This window comes from Manduca sexta, chromosome 20 (assembly GCF_014839805.1).
Source record: "Manduca sexta isolate Smith_Timp_Sample1 chromosome 20, JHU_Msex_v1.0, whole genome shotgun sequence".
Lineage (NCBI taxonomy): Eukaryota > Metazoa > Arthropoda > Insecta > Lepidoptera > Sphingidae > Manduca > Manduca sexta.
In genome coordinates, this window is record NC_051134.1 from 5606986 (window position 1) to 5624340 (window position 17355).

At 36.8% G+C, this 17355-nt stretch overlaps 2 protein-coding genes across 2 annotated transcripts; one reads left to right on the top strand and one right to left on the bottom strand.

Annotated features, from left to right (window-relative positions):
- Window positions 1–418: 418 nt before the first annotated feature.
- On the bottom strand, window positions 419–2690 carry LOC115443511. Its single transcript, XM_030168945.2, has one exon. The coding sequence runs from the start codon at window positions 2288–2290 to the stop codon at window positions 884–886; it is 1407 nt and encodes a 468-aa protein (XP_030024805.2). The 5' UTR covers window positions 2291–2690; the 3' UTR covers window positions 419–883.
- A 1432-nt stretch (window positions 2691–4122) lies between these two features.
- On the top strand, window positions 4123–16615 carry LOC119189946 (TBC1 domain family member 5-like; the record flags this gene model as incomplete). Its single annotated transcript, XM_037440774.1, is given in 12 exon segments — window positions 4123–4356; window positions 4430–4494; window positions 11900–12034; window positions 12260–12359; window positions 12863–12979; window positions 13299–13426; window positions 13867–13917; window positions 15445–15472; window positions 15475–15549; window positions 15625–15743; window positions 16064–16206; window positions 16500–16615. Coding segments are annotated over 12 exon segments (1080 nt in total), but the record flags the coding sequence as incomplete, so codon positions are not given.
- Window positions 16616–17355: the final 740 nt, after the last annotated feature.

The window sequence follows — 17355 nt, forward strand, 5'->3', positions numbered from 1 at the left end:
AAGATATGGCTAAAGACCTACAAAATAACTGATAAACATTATTTTTAATATCATACCTAATTATAATAATTCATGCATATAATAATATCACAAGAAATTAAAATTCAAAATAAATTCAGTCAGTCAAGTCAGAATATTTTACAAGAAAGTATCAATAAGGTTGGTATCAATAATAAGACTACACCGGAGTTCATAATCTCAAATAACAGTTGGCAAGGGCCAATGAAATCTGAGCCACATGAGACACATACCTTTCAGTTGATCAAGTTAAACTACCCATTTTGCAATGACATTACCTCAAGTAGCTTTTATAAATTGCAAATTTATATCTATCTACTCCTTCAATTTATATTAATGTAGAGCATTGTCTCATAACAAAGAAGTTAAACCAGTAACTTAGGGGAAGTTTAACACAGCCTTTAAGTAGATTTACACTATTTTATTCAGATTACACTGTACTGGTTAGAATAATACATGGTAAAAATCTACCCTGCAAGTACAAACAATTATAACTAAATTAGGACATATGCAGCAAATATTTCAGTATTGAACTAAGCACAAAAATATTTTGTCATTGGAATGAAAATATCTCTTTTAATTGCTTATAAAATTGCATTATAAATTTGATAAAATAATGTTTGGTAACAGAAATGTCTGAATTACCAAACATAATAAAAAATAGTTTTCAAAGCTTTAAAACCACTGCAAAAATTCAAATAAATGCTAAAAATGCTGCCATTTTAAAGTGGCAGTCCGCCATTTTGTGCAATATAATTGAGTTATCCCACTGAAATAAAAGCTGGAGTTAACATTTAAACTTTAATCACAAATGAATAATAAATAATCAGCAAGACACCTAAATAATATAAATTAATACATGGATTCAATCTATTGATATAGTCTGTAAATTGTTCAGTGTGTGTGCGATTAGTATGACGGGATGGGGCTGGAGGACGGCAGGCGGCAGCGGGCGAGGGCGCACGCCGCAGGGCTGCGCCCTCGCCACTGGTGCCACCGTCCGCCGCAGCACCGCGCCTCCACGCATAACACACGTCACAGTTGCGCGCGGGTCACAGTTCTCATTTACACTAGGAGTCTCATCGTCTGAACACAGGTCAATCACTTCACATTCCTCTGATCTCTTTAAAGGATCTGTATGCTTCATCTCGACATCCATCGGGTGATCACTGTCAACATTATCTACAAATATGATGTCCTTATCATCTGCTTGAATTTTACTTTCAGATTCCTTTCTTAGATTGTCAATGTATTCATACATTTTGTCCAAGGACATTCTTTCTACAGCAACTTTGATAGGTCTACATTTTAACAGTAATAGCTGAGCTTTTATGTCGAGTATTTTCTTTTTTCTCTGAGTAGGGAATATATGTTTCCTGTGCCAGTAGTCTATGGGCCTCCTGTACCGCACAGGAAATTGATGGCTTCTAAATTTACTAACTACATTTTTGCTAATTGGTGTGGATGTGCAGCAGAATCGTTCAATTCTCTCTCTGCTAAAACTCAGATCCCGTTGAGTTGATGGTTTAACATTTTTAATATAAGCCAGAGATGAAAAAGGATATGGAGGCCCTCTATCTACATTGGCTGCATTACGTACATTCTTAGGTTTGGACTCTGCATCATAAATCACAGGCGGAGACTCTTCCTTCTTCTCACCAATACGCTGAAGCTTAAGAGCAGATAGTAAATCTTGCAGGCCAGTGCTACAAGTGCTTGGTGGCACTTGCTCATTGTTACAGAGCCTCTCGTGAGCTTTCAATACATCTAAATTGTCGAAGTGGCTGTCACAGTTATCACAAAGGTAGATGTCGGCGGCGCGCACCAGCGGTTCGTCGAGCTCCTTGGGCGCGCCGCGGTCGTAGAAGATGTTTTCGTTGCGGAAGGTGACCAACAAGCGGCCGTTGGGCCGATAATAGAGTGAGGTGGTCTGGTCGCGGTTGTCCACATAGCGCAGGCGATTGCTCGGATAGCGCGCTAGTTGTGCCGAAAACACTAGCAGAAACGCACTCTTGTGGAACTCGTAGCACTTTTTGACGACTCTCTTCAATCTCGTCTCCCAGTCTTTGGGCACGTCGGGCGGCCTCACGAACGGGTGGGAGAACGCGACGTCGCGCGGCCACCACGGCGGCTGCCGGATATCCTTCGCCGTGTCGTGGCCCCAGGAACATGTCACCATGAATGTTATGAACTTCTCCAGTTCGCCGGCGGAAATTTTCGACAGCGCCGTCGGGTTGCCGTTGGCGAACAGGAGCGGCAGGTTGGCGATCATCGTTCCCGCTGATGCTTATGGTCATCGCAATGCGAGAGCGGGCAGCGCCTGCGATCTCTCGCCGCGCACGTACACCGATAATTTTAATGTTTCGCAGTCCATAGCGTGGCTCGCACTTCTCGACATTTATCGCACATAAGTTTTGTCACAACTCGTATCGATACACAGATGATAGTCAAATACAACATTCACCAAAGTTAATTGAGTCCAATTTACAAAATTCGGAAAGCGAGAAATCATTTGTGGAAAAGAGAAAGATCCATAGATCCACAGACTTCATAGATCTTTTGTTACGTCGTATTTTCTATGCGCAGGACGCAAGGAGGCAGGGTCAATCAAGTCGCGCGAGACGCCATGAAATTTCTTTTGAGGAATTACGAACCTACACGGATCGGGAACGGTACGATTTCTACTTGCTTTGCTATTGGCCGAATACTTCCAATTTAATTGTGTTCATATAAAATAACCAATCACGTGCGAGCTCATGCTTGGCGTCATATTACGTTCCAAGAAGCACGTCTTTTTATTTATTTGCTGCGTTTATTTGTAATTATATCTACGCATTTTATTATATGTATGTTATGAATTAATTATTTAAAAAGAAAAATTGTTTAAAGTTGCACTCTTAATTGTATAAATCAATATAATCATAATTCATCGGAAACTAAACAGCAATTGCCTATTGCATAAATGCATATTATAGATAACCATTTTATTTTCTCCGAATATAAAAACCGTGGTTGACACCAAACGAAGACAACAAAACAGAAATCGTTTGCACGGTAAATCTGTAAAATAGTTAGGAAAGAAATGATATGAAAAATCCTTCTAATGTAATATAGAATTTATTACATTATAAAATCATAAAAAAGTTGATTCGCGTGTAAGTAATTTTATTGCAGTATGTAGCAGGTACCTATACAATAAATTTTAATGATATATAATTATATATATATTAGGTACTGATCTTCTGCAATAAAATATACCTATATTAAAAAATTATATAAAAAATATATATAATGGCAATATGGTGAATGTGTTGCCCGTTATGAAAATAATCACTACATAGCTCAGAGAGAAATAATAAAAATAGTAGCTTCTCGTATTCTGTATAAAGAAACAATTGATGACTAACCAACTAGTCGAGGTATTAAAAACGTGCAAATCACTTTATGGAAAATATATGAAGTATTTTTCATTGGTGTTTTGCTATTTCACGGTAGTTTGCATAACCATCGCATGAGCCCAAATTTTTTGTATGACAGTCTTCCCAATGTCCACTCTATAGTATAATCTTAGAACTCTTACTTTTGCCTAAAACTCACCAATTCCTGAGAACTGTAAACTTGGACATGGAGTTATCAATATTTTACAATATTATAGAAGTCTGTAGATGGATCGATATAGTCTTTTTCAACCTTTTCTATTCGAGGAGTATAAGTAGTTATTTACAGAATATTAGAAGTTAAAAGTAGAATGTTTTTTTTTTTTTTTATCTCTGGGCACTCTCGTAAAGGTTGCAGGAATCCACTGGACACAGACCGCTTGTAAAGGCTGGACCGTAAATCATTGGGAGGGACCTATGTTCAACTGTAGTTCCAAAGGCTGAAGAACAATGAAAAAGACAATGCTGTCACCCACTTATCGTTTCAGCGTTACTTAAAACATGTAGAACAATTAATATATATATAGTTCCAAGTGTTATGGACACATAGGGTTAAAATCAAAGACGACTTTCAATTAAATGTATGTAAGAATCTACAAATAATACCATCCTGAGATACCCGGAGTGACAGAACTCCGGTTCTACGATAAAAACTTCTAGTTGTCAAAACTACATCAGCTGTCAACGACAGTGGACAGACCATTGGGACAGACCTAACGTCAATTGTCATTGCTTGTCAGGTGATATTTTGTCAACTGTGAATTTCGGTGAAAACTACAGAAACATCACAAAACCTTTATATTTCGTACAGTTAAACAGTGATTAACTAACGTATATCGTTAAATATTGACCTCTCATTGTTAACAATGCGCGTATTATAATAAGTTTACTTAAAGAAATGGTAAGAGTAATGATAAAAAAAACATCGGTTATAACAATATTATTCAAATATATTAGCATTATTTAAAATGCAGGATCAGGACAGCACGGATTCGTCGAGTTCGCCGTCGAATAATGGTAGCGACTGCGTTGACTTCGAGTAAGTAGAGCCGATAATATCTGGTTCTTTGTTATTCTAAGCTTAACTTGTTTCGTGCTTTATATGTATGTATTTTTTTAATGACCTTTACAGCGACTTAAGCATGACAAACGTGTATTCTTTGCTTAGTGTGGAGCTACTTTCAATATTTTTGTAATGTATAATATCAAATTAAGTAACTTGTGCTCCAAAGATATAAAAATATTTATAACATTTATGTTTATAAAACGTTGGCCGAACTTTTTTTATAGACATCGCATGTTTTGTAATAAAATATTCTTTTTTTTGCCTCCTATCGTTGCATTCAAACCTAGGAACTTGGGAACAATCTGGCACTAAGTCAATGCAAAATTATATCAATTTATTTAATATTATAAACAGTATTATTTAATTATACCATCCAGTTATCATGGACACCTGATTTTTGTTACAATTGTCTCTCTATGTTAATATTATTTACAGAAATCTAAATATAGCATAGTCATAGAATTAAAATGTTCATTGGCTTAATATGTCAAATTCATACATTGCATTCAAAATTTTATTACTGGAAAATGTTACACTATATTATGTGTAACATATAGCTGAAGACAATACATATACATATACAAATATCACAACTTCATTCCCAAAGTGTTACAAGGATGTGCAACCAGGGCACCCACTTTTCGCCATGTCTTCTCCATCTCATTGAGTGAGCCTATCACAATCTTGCACATAAATTCTAGACTCTGCATATGAATTTAATATAATGAAAAGAAAACCCAATTTGATTTTGCATAACCTGGGGTTTGAATCAAATAGCAGAACCAGTTAGTCAATATTAATAGTTATAACTATTCATATAACTTTTTAAATAGATTAAACTTAATAAATTTATTTCATTAACAATTATTGTAATTTCCATAAAAGCTATAACTTAGATACAGTTAATGCCATCTGTAATTATTTAGTCAATTAAGATTGAAAACCAATTATACAATAAAATTCATATAAACAATAGCAGTTAATAGTGTAAAAACTATTCTCTAGTGTTATTGGTTTAACATAAAAAAAACAATGTAATGAAAATAACATGGAATATGTTATGTTTAATTTTTATTAGTTCATTATTTGGAAGCGCGGACAGATTCGGCCAAATTAATTTACACACAACACAACACACATAAATATATATATATAGTATGTATTCGAATATAAAATCTTTTCGGTGGGGGTAAAAGAAACTGTCAAATATTATTAAAAAAAAAAAAGAAGAATGACTATTTATTGAAGAAAAAACTACTATCGGAGTCGGCAAAGAGAATTATAATTTATAAATCGGAACAAAAGGGGCTCCCGGGAGCACATGCATTAAGAACAAGGAAATTGGGGTGAGTTTGTTTAGCTATATATTAGTATGTATGTATAAGACCACACAGGATCGAGAAGTCCGCACGTTGGCCGAAGAAAAATTTATGTATTACCATCTATTACATAACATTTGGTCCTTCGAGCCGGATATACTGGTTTTAGCGGCTTCCGCTGATGTGCGGGGTTCTCTTTCTGTACAAAGAAAACACTATCGGTTCCTTCTCGAAGTATTCTGGCGGTGTATGAATACTTTGATAAGGTAATATTTATTCGTGGTTATGCGGATCATAAACACGAATAATATATATATTGCGGATTTTGCGGATAATATTGTTTAAAGTCATATTTTTGCAGTGATAGCTGCCATTTCTCTTTTTCACACTTCACAGAGAAACTCATAATATTGCGGTAGGGCTACACATATATTTATTTCGTTTCCCTTATTATAATATGACATACATTACGTATCCAAAAGATACATTGCACACTCGCAACGAAATTGATTTGGTCTAGTCTGTGTAATGCGTTTCTTTTGTGGAAGAATTAATATTTGTGTAAGTGGTCTAATATACATATATTTTGTGCGGTTATGCGGTTTTAGGGATTATATTAATATAAAACGCAAATAATAATTTATTTTATGGTGACATTTTTATTTGCGTGTCTGACAATTGTATGTCAGAAAAGTATTTGAAAAGCGATTTTCTCTTGTCGCTTAGCGGTCTAGCGGTTGGTGCGGTATAATTTCATAGTGTGGTGTGATCTTGGACGCGGGTTCAAATCCACCTGAAGTATTTGTATTCCTTGCCTTTGTATAACAATATAGATATTTTATTGCGGGCCTCAAATTGTCTGAGGGAGTATTCTTTTATTTTAATATTTAATAATTTTAAATTTCCTTAAAATGCCTCCTAAAAATCAACTAAGACTTTTAAAAGTGAAGTATGATACAGCGTTATTAAATTTAAACAAACTTCACGAGATTTCACAGTCAGGGCTATGTCGCGGGAGGGGTGAAAGAAGTGAATTCAAAATAAGATATGCCGATTTGGAACACATTTACACGGAATTCACTTCTAGTCATATGGAGTACCTAGCTAACTTGGAGGATGAATTTGAAATAGAAGAGTTTACCCAAAAATACATGGTATATAACCAAAAATATTATGATGTGAAACGGAAGTTTTAGATTTATTTCCTGAGGGCAGCTGTCGGTCTGAATATGGCACTGCTTCTTCCACAGATAGGAAAAGGAACGAGCATGCCATTTTACCAAAAGTTCGGTTACAAACCTTTAACGGGAAATTAGAGGAATTTACATCTTTTATGGAATTATTTGAATCATTGGTTGGTAAAGATCCAAAATTGTCTGATACTGAGAAATTATATTACTTACTGGGGTCTCTTGATGACGAGCCAAAGAGTCTTACTAAGCATTTGTCCGTCACAGGTGACAATTATTCAATAGCTTTGGATTTGTTGAAAAGACAATATGGTAACAAACGAGCATTAGCCGATAAATTGTTACATAATTTGTGGGCAACGACTAGGGTTATCAATAATTATTCTTCTTTGAAACAATTTCTTAACACTTTGGTTGTGAATACAAAAGGGTTAGAAAAAAATGGAATATTCCCCCTGTATCGGAGTGGTCTTATCTTTTATTCTATATAAATTTTCAAAAACTTGACTCTAGTTTGAGAAAAAATGTTTGTGAAGCGAGGGTTATCTAATAAGGAATTGCCTGATTTTTCTGATTTGATTCAGTTTTTGGAGAAGGAAGTTAGGATCTTAGAGTCTAGTGGCGATGGTCAAAGCAGTAAAAGTGGCTCTGTGAATTCTCGGACACACCATGCCACGTTTGTAGGTGAACCAATGATGGTTTGCAAGCTATGTAAGCAAGGAAGTCATCATTTATCAAAATGTGTGAAATTTTTAGCATTGAATCCACACCAGCGGAAGGAGCATGTAAAAGAATTTCGGCTTTGTTTTAGGTGTTTAGGGAAGCACAGTATTGATCAGTGCGTATCGAGTTGGTCATGTTACAAATGCAATTCTAATAAACACCACTACCTTATCCACTTTGATTTGCGGCCGGTGGTTACAGCAGGGGACGTGTCAGGGGTTCCACGATCAGGTGGTGGACCACGTTCACCAAGTGCTAATGAAAATCGGGTAGTTGCACACAAATTGGACACTAGTGGTGAAAAGGCTACTTGTACCACAGCTAGGGTAGGGGGACCTGTTAAAGATCATCATGGGGTAACTGCGTCAGCAGTGGATGATGATATAGCTTTATCTGTCTCTAACATAAGTAAAAACTATAGGCGGACAGTGCTACTAGCAACAGCTATAGTACGTGTCATGGACAGATATGGGGAGTACCATGAAGTTCGTGCGCTACTAGATGGGGGTAGTCAGACTACATTTATCACCGATACCGTTGTTAAAGGCTTGGATTAAAACGATTTAAGTCCAATTCTATTTCGGTAACGGGTTTAGGGGGGGGAGGAACTTGTGAGTGATTGTAGAGGAGGCGTAAATTTGGTTATGTGTTCTAAATATTCGGAACATCCTAGATTGGTAACAAGGGCAATAGTATTAGGCACTATCACTCATAACCTGCCGACTCAAACTCTGTCTCAAAATTTTGCGGAATGGTATAGAGGTATCTATTTAGCGGATGACCAATTCTTTGTTAGTCGAGCGGTTGATATTTTAATAGGTGCCGATCTCATGGGTGAAATCATGATTGGTGATTGTGTGAAAGTTAATGATTATTTGCCACGCGCAATGAATACGGTGTTTGGTTACGTATTGATGGGTCCAGTAACCCATAAGGTTTCTCAATGTGATGAGCGGTCTCAAACATTTTTCGCGGCATATGTTACCACAAACCAGATTTTGGAAAATTTCTGGGAGGTGGAAGATATACCGGAATCGGTATTAGTTAATCCTGAAGATGCGGATTGCGAAAATAGGTTTCGTGAAACGCATCAACGGGATCAAACGGGGAGATATATAGTGCGGTTACCCTTTTAGACGATAAACCTGAATTGGGGGATTCAATTTCGATAGCCAAGAAACGGTTCATGGTTATGGAAAGGCGGTTAATCTCGAATGAGGCATTGCGGGAAAAGTATATTGCATTTATGCGAGATTATGAAAAATTAGGGCATATGTCTATCTGTGATCGGCAGCCAGAGGACTATGCAGAAGGTAAAGGGTACATTATACCTCATCACGGTATTTTTAAGACAAATGCGGCTAAAATTCGTGTGGCTCGGCATGCCATTCGGAGTCGAATTTTTAAGCATATATCGCGTTTCGGGTATAAGGCTAGGCCGGATGAGCCAGTTATGTCTGCATTACCAAGTGACAGGGTAAACACAACTGGTATATTTCATACAGTGCAAACAGATTTTGCAGGACCTTTTTCAATTAGAGCCTCACGTCTTAGAAATGCAAAAATGTTGAAGGCATATTTGTGTGTTTTGTCTGCTCTGCAACCAAAGCGGTGCATTTGGAGGTTGTTGGAGACTTGACAACAGAAGCGTTCGGAGCTGCGTTGACGCGTTTCACATCTCGGCGCGGACTCCCGAGTGTGATACGTTCTGATAATGGTACTAATTACGTAGGGACAAACAAACACCTCAACGAGGTTGACAAGTATCTTCGGAATAGGGAAGTTGAGAATAGTCTTAAGAATTTTGCAGCCAAGAGTAGTATTACTTGGTTATTCAATGTGCCTTCGGGACCTCACTTCGGGGATTGTTTGAAGCGGCTGTCAAATCTGCAAAAACCTTATTAAAGTGGATGATCGGGGAGCAGGTTTTGACTTATGAGGAATTGACGACAGTGTTCACAAGAGTTGAAGCAGTACTCAACTCTCGCCCACTATGTCCTCTATCAAATGATCCTACGGATCTCGAAGTGTTGACCCCAGCACATTTCTTAGTCGGCAAGTCATTGCTTTCTGTGCCTGAGTATAATTTCGAACACGTAGTTAATACGCGGTTGGGACGTTTTAGATTAGTTCAGGCTATAGGTCAACGTTTCTGGAAACAATGGAGTGACCGTTACCTACACTGTCTCCAGAATCGTAACAAATGGACAACGCCGGTTGATCCACCTAAAGTAGGGGACCTCGTTTTAATAAAAGAGGAGAATGTCCCTGTCCTTAAATGGAAGAGAGGGAGAGTTTTAGAACTTTTACCTGGGATTGATGGGGTTATCCGAATTGTCGGGTTAAAGATTGCCTCAGGGAATTTACTGAGGCCTGTAGTAAAAATTGCGAAGTTGCCGCTGGATTAGTTTCCAGTGATAAAGTTTTTTTTTTTCTTTTTTTTTTGTTTACATTCCGATGCTTTAATGGTTTATTACTTATTATATTCATATTGCGTGTTTATGTTTTAGAATGGTGAGTATAACTTTCAATGAAAGGGGCTTGTTGTGTTATTTGATAAAGGCTTTTCACAGCCTTTCTCGGGCGGCAGGATGTTTAATTTTTATTAGTTCATTATTTGGAAGCGCGGACAGATTCGGCCAAATTAATTTACACACAACACAACACACATAAATATATATATATAGTATGTATTCGAATATAAAATCTTTTCGGTGGGGTAAAAGAAACTGTCAAATATTATTAAAAAAAAAAGAAGAATGACTATTTATTGAAGAAAAAACTACTATCGGAGTCGGCAAAGAGAATTATAATTTATAAATCGGAACAAAAGGGGCTCCCGGGAGCACATGCATTAAGAACAAGGAAATTGGGGTGAGTTTGTTTAGCTATATATTAGTATGTATGTATAAGACCACACAGGATCGAGAAGTCCGCACGTTGGCCGAAGAAAAATTTATGTATTACCATCTATTACATAACATGTTACCTCTTTTTATATTCTAATTGACTATAATTTTTTTTAAGCTTTTAACTTATGAGGTACAGTCGTTAAATAATTTTGACTATTCACACCACTAATTTGAACCAAGGACCTCAGAACGGTGCAACACCGCGCACAGAATAAAAGTATGCCCCCAAGGCAGTCATTAAATACTTTTAAAGTTTTACTATGGTCAGGAATTTGCCAAATTAGGTTATTAATTTACTTACTAAAGTATAATTATGGATACTTAAAATGATAGCTTTAATAATTGCATTCTGAATTGTTTATTAAAGGAATAAATAATATAAACTTGGTAGAGCAACAATAGGTATGCTATTTTATTACCTTACCTCTGAGAATCCAAGGCCTCCTGGTTCACAGTCTATACAATACCAGCAGACTAATCAAGCCATTGGTGGTCTCAAAGGGTGGCGAATGGGGCAGCAGCCCAGGGCCCTTCGACTTGCAAAAAGGGCAGAAATGAAAAACATTACCTTCCTTCAGCAATTGGCTAAAAAGGCCTCTCAAAGATTTACAGCATTAGTTAAATTTGTCACCATTTGAAACTACAAATATGTATTAGATATAGTGATAAGGTAATCTATTATGAGGATTAAAAGTTGTTATTGTAATGTATGTGTATCATTGTGTGCTTGTTCATTAATGTTAGTTATCATAGTTAATTATTAAATTCAATATGTATATATCAAATATCAACAAGCAACAGTTGTATATTGAGCATTGTAATTGAGATGTTTCTTTTGTTGATAACAATGTGTGGATTAGTATGATTATATAATTTTTGTGTTAATACATTATAGTTTTTTCTTGCAAGATTTGGTATTTTTTTTATAAATTCACAGCTTTTTTATAAATCAGATCTGCCATAAAAAGTTCTGGAGGTATGAAATTAGTAATAAAAACACAAAATAAGTTGTTACTCATGGACAGGTTAATTTAATATAAACGGAAAAAATGAATCACCTAATGGTTTATAAACATAGTATTCACGAATTAACTTAAGTTTTCCCCCTTTTTAAAGGTAGATTTATCTGTTCTCACATGAGGAGATTATTCCCACGAACTTTTTTGTGAATGTATGGCACTTACTTGCAATCAAATATCGACTCAATCTCTAAGCTCTATGGTTGTATTTCCAGACTGGAGCTACCGACATGGAGCCTAGAGCAGTTGAAGAAGGCCGCCATACAACTAAGATTGATGCGCCCGCGCAGCCTCGCCTGGGCGATACTGTTAAACGCGCTGCCCCCTCTCAACGGCGATATTATTACAAGGTTTGTGGGATATAGTTTAAGCTGTAAACAAGCTATCGATTGAGTTAATTGCTATTAAACTCCTTATTATTTGACAAAAATTATGCCAGATTCCTAAATCACTATCAAAGAATAAAGATAAAGTAGAATAGAGCAATAGAAGTTTACTAAAGATTGAAAATCCTATCTCTTATACTACCCATTTTATTTGGATGACAATCTTACGTAAATATGTATTTGTTTTAGCATAAAAACTCACAGGAACTTTTACAACGATTTAAAATTGAAACTGTCAATGGATCCTCGAACTGTTATTGGTGACGACCCTCTCTCGCAAAACGATGAGGTAATTATCTGCACTTATACATACTTTCGGGGAGTATGTGGCTTAAGGCTCGCGCATATAGTGTGATCCTTTGGGCCACACCGCAAACGTGTACTACTAAAAGATGGTGGGATAGTAGAAATATGAATTTGATGGAACCGAAGTCAAATTCTCAGGATTAAATTGAACAGTAAATTAACTGATTTTTATTTAACACTATCCAAGGATTTCTGTATAGTCCTACGGGTGTATGGCATGTAGATAAAACATGAAGATAGATAATTTGTACGAACGTTGTATTCAATGCACGCTGAGGCAGGTTGAATTGCATTAAATCGCTGTAAAAATACACCTACCAAGCGATCTACCAAGGTATTGCGATGCGGCCCGGTGCGGCCCGCCTGTAGTATAAATCAAATAAAATGTATAGAAATTATGTAAGGGGATATAATAATCATTAAAGAGATTCTACTTGACTTTTAGAGTAATATCACCTTCGACTGCTTATGCGTTTTTGTTGTCAGAGCGTGTGGAAACAACACTTCTGTGATAATGAGCTGAAGACGTTAATACTACAAGACGTGGTGCGGACATTCCCAGACGAACTGTATTTTAGAGATAAGGATGTACAGGACACTATGGTATGTATGGACACAATAACACGATACTAGGATTTTTCTAGTGCATTTGAATATTTAATTTTAAAGGCTACCTTTTACGATTAATAATACTTTTATTTACCGTTAAAAAAAACTTATTCAAACTAAAAACAATGTGTTACTTCCTTTAAAAAAAATATTTTTGTTTTAATTTTGTTGTTGGTCCAACTTCGTGTTTTTATTATTTAACTTTATTACCATCAAAATTAAGTATATTTTTCATTAACTTCTACAATCCATACCAAAATTTATTTGAAAAAATAATACCGCATTAAGTACACACCCTGTATAATGTTTACAGGTGCGGGTTTTGTTCTTCTGGGCCCGGTCACACTCGAATGTGGGGTACCGGCAGGGCATGCATGAAGTACTAGCGCCGCTACTCTTCGAACTGTACTTAGATAGGAAATTCGCACCTAATGATATTAGGTTCGTAAATGTCATGTTCAAGCAATATCGGGTGGCGGGGAAGACAATTATATTTTTTTTGACCATTGCAACTTGATTCTACTGAACCTGATGGTAAGTAGGGTCTCGATATAGTGTCGACTGACGACAAATAATATATCACGCCAGTCGACATAATTATGTCAGTCTGTCTGAGCCAGATATACACAGGCTGATCCCAGAACGCGAAACATTAATGTGGACCACAATGGCAGGTATTAAGTCTGGTGGTCACTCCCGCCACCAGCAAATATTCGTATAATATTTTATATATGAACGTGACGAATGAAGTGAATTGTCGAACAGCTAGAAGGTGCCCATGTGTTTTTTAATAAATAAGTAACATTGTCACTGCTACGCTGATATTTGCTTGAATATTAATATTAAAATATGTATGTGCCTATATTTTAATATTTTTCCAGTGACAAATTAAAGATAATATTAGATGAAGAATATTTGGAACATGACAGTTTGTAAGTATATAATTTATACATAATAAAGCAGTCGTCTCTTTATTGATAGGAACGTATACCAATATATAATAAATAGAATACAAATAGATTCATAATAAAAATATGCTCAAAAATAAATAAGTCTGGTAGCAGAACTACTTAAGTTTCAACTAACGAAATTGTACATTGTACAACCTATGCTCTGATGTCATCGCCACCACATCGCAGCTGTGCGAGCGAGATAGCAAACACTATGCTCCTATTTTTTTGATTAATTTTAGGTATCATGATTGTCACCGCAATGTTAACTATAGCGTATAAAAATAATACAATTAATTCAATATTTACATTTAATATATATATTATTGAGGAGGGAACATCGTTAAATATAGCGAAAGTGACAAAAACAAAGTTTATTAGCATGCTAATTTTCAAGTCTTACCATGCCAAATAACCATGCTAATGCTAATTGCTAATTTAGCAACTGTATTTAATATATCTCATGAACAAAATTGTGTGAATATGAATTTGTGAAATATATTTCATTAAAAAGCACAATGAAGAATTAGTAATTTGCGCGCAATCAACGGACTAAGTGTTTAGCTCATTTTTTATTTAACGCCTATTTACCGTCTATGCCTTTTATTAAAATTTTATGATATTAATTTGTATATTATAGAATATACATACATAACATACATAACATCACGCATTTTATCCCCGAAGGGCAGAAACGCAACTAGGGCACCCACTTTTCGCCAAGTATGTTCCGTCCCATGATGTGATAGGAGGCGAGCCTATCGCCATATCGGGCACAAATTCCAGACTCCGGGCTGATACTGAGCAGAAAAACCCAAATATCACTTTGCCCGACCCGGGATTCGAACCCAGGACCTCAGAGCGCTATTGTACCGGACGTGCAATACAACTACGCCACCGAGGCGTACTCTTTCTATATTAATACTCATTCTATATTATAGAATATAGAATGAGTATTATAAGTATCTAGTAGAATGGGCAAGTGTTTTTAAATTACTTTTAATTCACTATTCAGGCATAATAGATATTAGCGTGTGCAATATTACCCAGCCTAATAATTGGTAATTTTCCAAAACTATTCCAACAATGAGCTATTCCGCACGATGCATCTTTCTCGCCTTTTTTCCCGCTCACTACTCCACTAAAAACAGGTCGCAGTAGCGTTTAGCACGAATTTATCATTATTCCTGCGGGCGCTAAGGAGAGCGCACACGCTTGCGCTGCTATTGCGAAGCGTCCTAACGTACGAATTACAAAATTAGCACTTCACCAAATTTAGCAACTGTATTTAATTTGTGAAATGCTAAATGTGATTAAGCGTGCTAACAATTAATGCTAATTGATCCAACACTACTGTTTACTTTGCACTTAATATATCAATCTCAATTTAATTTTTTATCGTCGTTTATGCAGTATTTACTAGTGACGCGATATTGCGCCATCTCCTACAATATTTATATAAAAGTGTAAATATAAATAAGTATTTGTATTGTATATATGCCCTTCCAGTATGTTATTCAGTGCGGTATTGAAGGGGTTTTGGAGAAGTTCTACGTGACGGGAGAGGTGGCGCCCTCTGCCACCGGCCGCATGCCCTCAGCTAGAACGATACATGTACGTATTTATTGAAAAACAAAACAAAAGTATCTTTGTTTATACTTTTTTATACCAGTAATAATTTTGTTGCAGAATCCAAATGAAGTGATCAAATATTTAGAAAGAGTGAAAGTGGATTATTTATTGCCCATAGACTACGAGCTAGTGTCGTTTTTAGACCAGTGCAATATATCTATGGAACTTTTCGGAATGTAAGTTATTTTGTGTATTTAAATGGAGAGCGTGCTTTGCTGATGAGCGCCTGCGCATACGGAATAACAACAACATTCGGAACATTTAATCAAACATTCTGATGTGCTGCGATTTGCTTTTTTTATTGTATAGAACACATCAATATTTTTAAGCTTGCGACATTTAATTGGTTTAAAAGTATCACTTTTAAATTGTAGTGACTTCCCATAAAGTTTTAGGCGAGCTACATAATACTGCATTGCTTATATATTTTAAGTTATACTGTTAATTGCAAATTGTAAATCAGTTGTATTTTATAACCCAAAAATTATATTCGCAGTCGATGGCTCCGGTTACTTTTCGGCCGGGAGTTCCCCCGTTCAGAATTACCCCACTTATGGGGTTTCCTCTTTTGTGATGGGCCGATGTTACCAAACTTGCATTACGTCATCGTTGCCATGTTGGTGTCAATAAGGAACACATGTAAGTATTACTAATTATGTTAGATTTTTAACATAAGACAATGTTGTTTTAATGTAATGATGAAATTGTCTTTATTACAAAATCTATTTTCCTTAACTGTCAAAATTACACAGTGGCGGCTTCAGCTGGAGCGAGGCTGATAGGGGCAAAAGGGCCTTTTAACAATTTTGCACGAAAGATGCTACTCAGTTGATGCATTGCGGGATATTGACCACTTAGGATATTTAGCTGTAATATTTTCGTGAATAGATTCGGTCGTAGGTGTGACGTGGTGTGTGTGTGTGTGCCGGCAGTGCTGTCGGCGGGCGGCGGCGGCGCGCTGTGTGCGCTGATGCGGCCGCTGTGGCTGTCGGCGGCGCACGTGGCGGCACTAGCGCTGCACCTGCGCGCGCCGCACGACCACCACGCCCCGCGCCCGCGCCGCACCGCGCGCCGCACCACGCGCCGCACGACAGCGACAGGTGAGCTGGCTTGTAGGAATTAAATTATTTTCCCTCACTTTTTTTATTTTAAAATGTATTATTAATTAATTGAGATAAATTATATGTTAATAGTTCCGTTCAAGTATTAAGTAACGCAATTTTGAAAATTTTTGAACCCAACACCCCCATGTAACGCGCCGTAAAATTTTCCTGTACGCCCCCGGCCCCCTCTCCAAAAGTTATGTAACTCTAAAGTAACAATTTTTTTCTAATATTCACAATTATTTTACGCAAAAACCGTTGCTATTGTTTTAAAATAAAGAAAAACAATGTTACATAACGCGTTGTACGAAGCCCCCCTCCCGCCCCTGTGACGCATCGTAACGTTTTACAAGACCCCCTCCTCCCCAAATCATTTATTAATGTCATAATAAATAGCTATTTTCAATTGTATACTTAGTATTTTTAGAAACCATTTTATATTGCGTATTTTAAATTATATTACCTACGTTTTGGAACATGCTGTATATATTTTCAGACGTGATACGTCATTGTGTCCAAAATCTGGTATTATATCTAACAGGGCACCCTCCCCGTCTCAAACGGAAGAGATGGCGTGGAGCATCGAGCAGACGGGCGCGGAGGAGCGCGGCGGCGGCGGGGGCGGCGGCGGCGGCGGCGGGGCGTGGTGGAGGGCGTGGCGGAGGGCGCGGACGTGGCGCGCGAG

Coding starts and splice junctions, on each gene's coding strand:
- LOC115443511 (XM_030168945.2), bottom strand. CDS start 2,290: ATGATCGCCAACCTGCCGCTCCTGTTCGCCAACGGCAACCCGACGGCG.